At 40.8% G+C, this 9,394-nt stretch overlaps 1 protein-coding gene across 1 annotated transcript in view; it reads right to left on the reverse strand.

The window, feature by feature from the left end:
* Nucleotides 1-6,637: 6,637 nt before the first annotated feature.
* Nucleotides 6,638-9,394, reverse strand: part of LOC111233306 (serine/threonine-protein kinase DCLK2-like) — a 13,232-nt gene continuing 10,475 nt past the window's right edge. Inside the window, exons 8-15 of the mRNA XM_022761088.1 lie at nt 9,388-9,394; nt 8,823-8,942; nt 8,542-8,688; nt 8,154-8,287; nt 7,865-7,942; nt 7,609-7,705; nt 6,855-6,935; nt 6,638-6,763 (exon numbers count right to left, since the gene is read on the reverse strand). The exon at nt 9,388-9,394 is cut by the window's right edge and continues 51 nt beyond it. Of these exons, the coding sequence (XP_022616809.1) occupies nt 6,638-6,763; nt 6,855-6,935; nt 7,609-7,705; nt 7,865-7,942; nt 8,154-8,287; nt 8,542-8,688; nt 8,823-8,942; nt 9,388-9,394 (790 nt within the window). The remainder of the gene's footprint in view (nt 6,764-6,854; nt 6,936-7,608; nt 7,706-7,864; nt 7,943-8,153; nt 8,288-8,541; nt 8,689-8,822; nt 8,943-9,387) is intronic.

Raw genomic sequence — 9,394 nt, forward strand, 5'->3', positions numbered from 1 at the left:
GCCGATATATCGACCTCTTATCATGAGATAAGCCTGTAACGTTTAGTGGGAGTGGCTGAGATTGTTCTTCATTTTGTGATACTTTTCTGTTTCCGATGGATAATAATGCTTTTGTGTTTGAATCCAGTCAGATTTGAAATAAATTAAGTAAATTAAAGACAGGAAAACAACAGTAACTCAGACACAGGTTGACATTATGTCACTGGATTTGTTTTATTGTCGCATCTATTGTTTGTACAAATCAGGGTTTTTTCTTTTTGGCAAACACTCACAACCAAACTTATATTTCATATAAACACACATCACATATTTAATTTTTAAGCATTAAAACATGTCTCCTACAAACGTCCTCTAAAAACTGCTCTCACTTCTCTTTTCACTGCAACCCAGGACATGTTTTCTTAAAAGCATGTGACACAAACACTCATACGTCAAACCACTGAGCTTTAATTTAGATTTTCATTTCAAGATATTATTGAAAATTTGAAGTCAAGAACTCATAAGCTAAATACAAATAAGACTTTAATGGGTCATTTTTTAGTTTATAGGTTCCAGTTTTAAGGTTCAGGGGTTTAAATGGCTCCAGCTACAAAATCTTTCCAGTAACAGCAGATTTTCCCATCAGCCTGTTTTTTGGATAGCAGCAGCTTCCTCCACTACGCAGCATGGTGATAACACCAATCCCTAAACTGGAGGTGTTATCAACCTGTTTCATTTATGGAAAAAGAGCATTTATGGCCTTTGTTTATGATTTTACAATCGGTTTGAACTTTGGCAGCAGGTTCTGCCCTTTTAAACCTTTTAGATTCAGCTTTGGTAATACAGGAAAGGTGGTAGGAAACAGGTCTCGATTAAAGCTTAATAGATGTCCATTAGAAACGATCTCACTGTTAACTTCTTCAGAGACTCATTCAGCTTCATTAAAGTAAATATTATTGTTGTATGAATGAATCCATGTCTAGTAGATACATGTTAAAATGTGACAGGAAGACAACAGTAACAAAGACACGGTGGGATAACATGATGCCACTGCATCAGTTTTATTTTCACAGTTGAATTCATCTTTTCTTGATACAAATCAGGGTGTTTTCTTTTCTCCAAATGCCCACGCCCTGATCCCAACAAACATACATGTTTCATATCAACACACATCACATTACAGATCATTGTTAGCATTAAAACATGTCTACAACATGTCCTCAAAACACTGTTGCTCTCACGTCTCCTTCAACTTCAAGCCAGGACTAGTTTTCCTAAAAAGAATCTCACAGAAAAACACCGACAGCTGAGCTTTAATTTAGATTTGAAAATACTCACAGTGAAACTTTGAGCTGTAAAGAAATAACTTTTTACACAGCAAATGTTTTTTTTTCTGGTTTGTAGCTTCCAGGTTCAAAGTTCAGTCTTGTCATTCTAGATAATGGATTGTCTTTAAATTAATAAACATTGATAAACCTCAGAATCTGAGATTTCTTTTAGGAAAACCAGCACAGGTTGGTTCAAAATCCTAATTTGTCTACTGCATTTAATTAAAAAAAAAAATCAGTTTCTGACGAAAATGAGGCATGATGTGAAATGATCACACACACACACACATTGCATTTGATAAAAACACACACAAAGGGCCGAATAACTACAGCAACCCTGAGTCAAATCACTCTGAAATCTACTCAGTTACTTTGAGTCTTTGCTCGCATCAATGGAACCAGACGCGTCGTCTCTGAAACGATCCGTTAATGTCTGTTCAGGAACGAACTACAGTTCACTGAAAAATACAGAGAGACGAGGTCAGATGAGAAAATCTGAGTCAATGAACCGACAATCTGGACGATAAGAGGAATGTTTTTTTTGTCTAGTAATCCTGATAGACAATCTTTGTGGATATCGTTTGCGAACTGCATTAACGGAAACTCATTCATGGATATTTTAGATTCAGTAGCTGACTGCCGAACCTGTTCCTCTTCCGGGTTTGATTGATTTTTCTGACTCCACAGTTTGTAAAAACGTGCAGATATTAGAAGTTGGAACTTTAACAAACAATATTAACGTTATGTGATTGACTTGTAGTGATGAATTCAACCGAGTTTTTGCAGGAAACGAACCAAAAACAGGAGTCCAACGCCAGTCTAAAACCTTTTTGGAACATGCAAATCCACCAATATGGTTCTTCAATACTACTGCAGACAGTAAGACTGTACTGTTTGTAGTAAACTGCACATTAATGGCAGAGAGAGCAATCAAAAATTAGACTCAAAATGATATAAACTGAGCAGATTTCAGCCGCTCATTGACCCTGGTGTGGCTGCACCACTAACAGTATCAACAGAAGGCTCCTTTCGGTTTGGTATAAAGCAAAGAGAAAAGAATTAAGACTACTGGGTTCATAGCAGGCATAGAAGGTCAAAGGCCAAGCCACTGATTACAAGAGTTTGGCTGCAGTTCAGGTTTCCTCGAGGGTCAACAGTAATTCAATAGTGAGGAGTGGAGTAGAGCTAACTTGTTATCGACGTATTAAATACTTCATTAGTGTTGGAAAGTAGTGTTAGAACGGACTTTAAGATGATTGGTTTCCTTATGTCGAATGACAACTGATATTGATATTTAGCACTATAATCTACGTTTTCATTCTCATTGTCTACAATTACACAAAAACTACAAAGCCAGGTGAATCTGAATGTGATGCTGCCGTTTGAGCTGGTTAGTAATGTAAATCTGACCAAGACAACTGTAATTTGTGAACGTCTGTGATTAATCTATTTTAGTTTTTAACATTATCTTTGACAGAATTCGTTTGGTTCTTCGAAAACTCTTTGAAACCCTGTGCGTTTTTGAAGTTCCCCCTCATGAACACATCAGACGCTCTGCGACGCGACCTCAGCAGCTCATCCCGCCAAATTCTTAATCAGTGGCTCGGGCCAAAGGTAAAGGCCACGGAAAGGTCGTGGTAAGGTCATAACACTGCATCAGGTCAACGCATTTATCCAGATGACGACTGACGTTTCGTTTCAAGTTTTAAAAGTAGTGACCCCCTTCCCTTAATGCACACACACACACACACAAAATGCACAAATGGAACCTCATATTTTTCCCATTTCCACGTGATTTTAAGTTAAAACATTACAATGTGGAAAACGAAATACCCACAATCACACTTATTTACACACACACATACACCTTTCCTTCATCCTCAGTGACTCTAATGACCAGTAATATCAACAGACAGCATGATGGATGTGTGGATGGAGCGATATGATTGGTGGATGACCCACGATGTCACAGACACATGACCGTGTAAAGAAAGAGATCCGTCGCTGTCCGGTTATTTGTTGCTACTCGATCAATCTCGAACTCGGCTTTAAGGTAAGAACTCTTTCGTTACAGTTCGTCAACACCCTTCAGAAACCTTGAGTCTTGTTCTTTTTCTGCCTGTTTTTTAATTGAGTCAATAACTAACTATTGAAAATATATTTCACAATGTGAAAATGTCTCCATATCAATGTGGAAAATCTTTTCTTTATCAAGATACAGTGTCTCTTTGGGAAAAACAAGGTTTTTTCAGGGTGCTCACACATCATGTCTATGACTATGAGATTATTTCTTTTAACTGTAGTATTTTTATTTTTTTCAAACTGCTACTGTTTCCCTACTTCACAACTGACTCACACAGACAGACACCAACAGACAGAGTGGTATTTACAGTATTTACAACATATTTTATCCTCCGTTAACTGCAGGTAGGAGGTCAGAGTTTGGACCGGTCATACTGCAGGTAGGAACCTCAAAAGGTTGAAATAGTTTTTGAAACGTTGAGGTTTGGAGTTAATTTGAGATACAGTACGAAGCGTGGGGGACGGGTGAAGGACGGGAGTTGGGTCATAGAGTTTGTCCTTCAGTGAAGTCGAAAGCTCATTGTTTTCAGTTTTTATTTTTCATAAATGAATCTATGGACTCTTTTTTTTTTTTTGGTTTCTGGTTTGAAAAAAATTTATACTATCAAAACTCAAAATGGACATCAGGTCTTAAAAATAACATTTATAAAGCCATCGCTCTTTTATTAACGACCCATTTACATCATCTCAATTTCCTGTTCACTTTCTCTTCTCCTGATCATCACACAATGACTTTGTTTTACTGTAAACTGTCGTGATTAGTGTCTTTGAGAATCAGAAAACAACTTGGACTAAAGATCGCATCCTGGAGGTGATTAGCCTAGCTTAGCATAAAGACTGGAAGCAGGGGGAAACAGCTAGCCTGAAACTATCAAGGTTCAAAAACATGTCTAGATGAATTATTATTAAACCATTGTATCTTGTTTGTGGTTTTAATGAAGATTAATATGCTGTACTGTTTCTCTTGTGTATCGGTTGAACTAATAAAATTAAACGTTAAAATGTTAAGCAAGTGATCTTTATTGGTTTAGAGCTGGGCTAGCTGTTTCCCCAGTTTTCTGTCTTTAGGCTGAGCTAGTCAATCCAAACTTAATGTAAAGACAATAGAACGTAATAGACTTTCTCATCCAACTGTGTTTGTGCCAATAACTCAACAATCGGTAAAAACTGAAAACAATTAGCCTCGTGTAAATATAGTAAATAGCAAGTGCTAGGTTCTGAGGAGATGAACTTGGGGAGGAAAGGTTTAGGATTTTAAGAGGAATTGATCAGCAGCGTAAACAGGCACAGTACTCGAATACCTCCTCGGACTGATGGGCGCCACGTAGGAGGAATGAGAAACGTCCTTCAGGCCAGCAGAAGGAGAGCTGGAGGGTAAAGGCAGGAGAAATGGGACGTTTCCCAGTATTAATGGAAGACATCCTGGTCACCAAGAGGCAGGGACTACAGAGAAAATAATCCCTAAACCAGAGGGAGTGTTTTGTAAATGAACCATTGTGTATATCCCAATGAAAATGGGTTGAGGCCTTTTTTTTTCAGAGCCTCCAGAGTTAAGTGTCATTCAGACCGGAGGTAACGGCTGTTTTCAGGAAATGCTCCAGTCCCATGAGACACTAGGTGGTGAATCAGTCTAATAGCACCTTCATGGTGTTCCAGTGTTGATATGGTATATATCCTTCAAGCAGCAGTGAGGTGACTTCATTAGCGTCTAGCCAAAACAAAATGGGACTCTTCTTACAGATCTAAATGGACATATGATAGAGGTTTAATGGAGCTCATCAAAGAGGAAGTAAATACTTTCCAGTACAGCAGCAGAGACAGGACTTGTGAAAGTCTTGGGTAGATTAAATGCTGTTCTAGATGAAAGCTGAGGACAGTTTCCAGGTTTAATTTGAAATAATACTGGGGAACTTCCAGCAAATAGCCTGTATCCCAGACCAGAGTTCATGAGACCTGTTCAGTTTCTAGCAGGTAAAACGGAAATTCGTTTGTTGAGTAGAAGCAACAAAACAATTGTAGACTGGATCCAAGGGAACATATTGGGTTTCCAGTCAATCAAGACTGTGGAAAAGGACAAGTTCTAGACCAGAGGTGAGGGAACTTGTTTGGTTTCCAGTGGTTGAAACAGGACTGGTTCTAGACCAGAGGTGTGGGAGTTTGTTTGGTTTCCAGTTAAAGATACTGGATCTACTCTGGACCAGAGGGGCGGGAACTTGTTTGGTTTTCTGTAGAAGTGGGGCATGTTCCAGACCAGAGGCAAAGGACCTTGTTTGGTTTCCAGTGATTGAAACAGGACTGGTTGTAGACCAGAGGTGTGGGAACTTGTTTGGTTCCCAGTGGTTGCAACAGGACTGGTTCTGGACCAGAAATGTTGGAACTTGTTTGGTTTCCAGTGGTTGAAACAGGACTGGTTCTAGACCAGAAATGTGGGAACTTGTTTGTTTTCCAGTGGCTGAAACAGGACTGGTTCTGGACCAGAAATGTGGGAACTTGTTTGTTTTCCAGTGGTTGAAACAGGACTGGTTCTGGACCAGAAATGTGGGAACTTGTTTGGTTTCCAGTAGAGGAAAGAGGACTGGTTCTGGACCAGAGGTGAGGGAACTTGTTTGGTTTCCAGTGGTTGAAACAGGACTGGTTCTGAACCAGAAATGTGGGAACTTGTTTGTTTTCCAGTGGTTGAAACAGGACTGGTTCTGGACCAGAAATGTGGGAACTTGTTTGGTTTCCAGTGGTTGAAACAGGACTGGTTCTGGACCAGAAATGTGGGAGTTTGTTTGGTTTCCAGTTAAAGATACTGGATCTACTCTGGACCAGAGGGGCGGGAACTTGTTTGGTTTTCTGTAGAAGTGGGGCATGTTCCAGACCAGAGGCAAGGGACCTTGTTTGGTTTCCAGTGATTGAAACCGGGCAGGTTCTGGACCAGATACGTGGAACCTTGTTTGGTTTCCAGTACATAACAGTTCTAGACCAGATCGGTCCAGTAGGTGAAAACATGTGCTATCCTAGACTGGATGGTGGTGGACTTTCAGAGGGTAACGATCATTTGGTTTCCAAAAGACGAAACAGGATGTGTTCTGGACTGGCAGTGAGGGAACTCTGAAACTAGAAATCTAGTTTTTATTGACACCAAAAAAAAAAAAAACGGGAACTGGTTTCAAGGAGTGAGTTCTTGACCAGAGGTGGAGGAAACGTTCAAATTAAACCAGTGTGTTGTGTTCAGTTTCCAGTTGATGAGAGGGGTTTGTGTTTTAGACCAGAGGAGAGGGAACCTGTTTGGTTTCCAGTACTGGTGACTCCTGCTCTGGTTCCAGTGTGTCTGCGCTGGTCGGGTCTTCGGTGCTGCTCACAGTGTTGGAGTCGACGGGGGCCTCGTCCTAAACCGTAAACACACACAACACTCAGTTCTTCTCTCTGAACTGTACGTCTCCAGCATTCGTGTATGCACGTGGTCGAACGCGCTCTTACCGTCACCCAGGGGTGTGATAGGACCTCCTCGGCCGTGAAACGAGCATCCACGTTCACCTGCAGCATCTGACTAATCAGCATCTGAGGAGCAGGTCATGTGACGGTTAACAGCCTGCAGTAAACTGTGTGAAATGAAGCCTCATTCAGACTGGATATATTTCTGTAGGGTGGGGAGGTGATTTTAACATTACCTGCACCAATCAGCCATTTTATGTGGGTTATTATTCTTCTTATAATAAGAGCTGTAATTACCTACTGATTCCCAGTACTTGTAGCTTATATTTGTTTACATTTTGGCACATTAGCACCATTAAACATATGCTGAATTAATTATCATCAGTTCCGTTTGCAGTGTACCTGTCAATGTACCGACAATTATCACTGGGCGACTGTGACACTGAAGAAAACTTAAAGATGTGAGGATTCTCAGGCAAGTTCTGAAGCACCTTTTCTCTCTTTTTAGCATTTCTAAGTGGATTTATTAACATGGACATCAGAGGATTAAGATTTGACTGAATTATGACTCTGAGAAGGAGTGCGATTTCCGACTTAAATTCACCTCCTTCAGTGTCTTTGCAAAACTTTCAACTTCTTCTTTTTGGGTTTGTCCTGCTGAATGTCCATGACCATTCTGGACAACTACTATTCTACTACAGACCAGATCCTGTTATTTCCCAACAAAATTCTTATTTAAACTAGAAAAGTTTGAATTTAACACACAGTATTAACTGTTGATAATATGAGTGAGCGGTACCTTGGCAGGCAGGCTGATGGTGTCCCAGTCTGGAGATGGAAACTCCAGCTTCCCTCTGAGGATCTGATCAAACAACTCCTCCTGCACATTATTCTCACTGAGGAGGAGGAGGAGGAAAACGCTATTACTTCATTAACTGGATAAAAAGGACGAAGGTATTTATCCATAAAACACTGTGTAATTAATCTAGATAACGAGACTCAACTAGATCAACACGTATTATTACATCCATTATTGATTATAGGAACTCACTGACCTTCTGAATGGAGGGAACCCACACAGCAGGATGTAGGTGATCACTCCAGCTGCCCAGATATCCACCTTCAGACCATAGCTACACAAACAACAGGTTAGTGTTAAAATATATGGATTTAATAATATAAATATAGTCTGTATCAATAGTCTGTGAAGAAATCAACACAAGAGTCAGAGATGTAAAAGCTGTGATTGTAACCTGATCATAACAGGTGTAATAACATACATGTAAAAGTATTCAGTGACCATAAACTCCACTTCCGTCTAAATACACTGAAACATCATCTCACCCGGTCTCGGCGATGATCTCCGGGGCAACGTATGTCGGCGTGCCGCACACGGTGTAGAGCGGTCCCTCCACGACTGTCGCCAAACCGAAGTCCCCCAGCTTCAGCGACTTCGTGCCGTCCGGATACTCGCACACCTGCAGAACACAAACGCAAATAACACGCAAATAAATTAAAAAAATTCAACTACACATGGCGGAAAACACCTGAAGAAAAAAGTAAAGTTATTATTACTCAGGTTTAATTTGTATTTGTGTGGATTTTAAAGCTTTTCCAAATACTTCAAAGAGTGTAGCTGATATTCATGAACCTACAACACGTCACTTCAGATCCTCATGAATATCCAGAAACGTGTGTGTGTGTGTGTGTGTGTGTGTGTGTGTGTGTGTACCAGCAGGTTCTCTGGTTTGATGTCTCGGTGGACGATGTTCATCCGGTGCAGGTACTTGATGGCTCCGGCCAGGTTGAACACCATGGCGCTGGCGTCACGCTCACTGTACTTTGTGGAGGAGGTGATGGCGTCGAACAGGTCGCCGCCCTGAAGGAGGCAGAGGCGTGAAAAATAGAGACTGTTCACAGGCTTTTAAATGTTTCTTGATATTGTGAAGACAGGAAGAAACACAAGTCACTATGAAGAAGAAGAAGAAGAAGAAGAAGAAGAAGATGAAGCACCTTGACGAGCTCCATGACCAGGAACAGCTGAGAGGGCGTTTCATCCACCTCGATTAACTGGATGATGCTCGGATGCCGAACCCTCCGCAGCACCGCCACCTCGTTCTCTATCAGATGCTCCTACACACACACACACACACACACACACACACACACACACACACGGTTTCAGTGTGTGAGGATTTCGTCACGATGATGAAACACGCCATCGCAATTTAATTTCTCCAAACACTGAGTGAACATCACAGAGGGAGAGAGAGAGAGTGCGGGAAACTCTGCAAGCTTCTACAAAATAAGATATTTTAACATCTACAATCTGAAGACAGCTGCTGAGGAAGATCATGTTGTATGATTGAAAGCCCCAGAGCAGCTGCTAAACGGTTCATGCGGTGAGATGATGTTGTTTTCTCTCTGTCCTGTTCATCAACTCACAACCTGTAGATTTATCTGCCGACGGTCTGATTCTTTGATTTGAAGAGTGTGACAGACGTAGAAATCAACATCTCGTTATCGTCACGGTAATTATCATCGAGGACGCTACAGGATGTAAATAAACCAGTGTTACCTTCCCA

Source organism: Seriola dumerili, unplaced genomic scaffold (assembly GCF_002260705.1).
Source record: "Seriola dumerili isolate Sdu_G_001 unplaced genomic scaffold, Sdu_1.0 BDQW01000388.1, whole genome shotgun sequence".
Classification (NCBI taxonomy): Eukaryota; Metazoa; Chordata; class Actinopteri; order Carangiformes; family Carangidae; genus Seriola; species Seriola dumerili.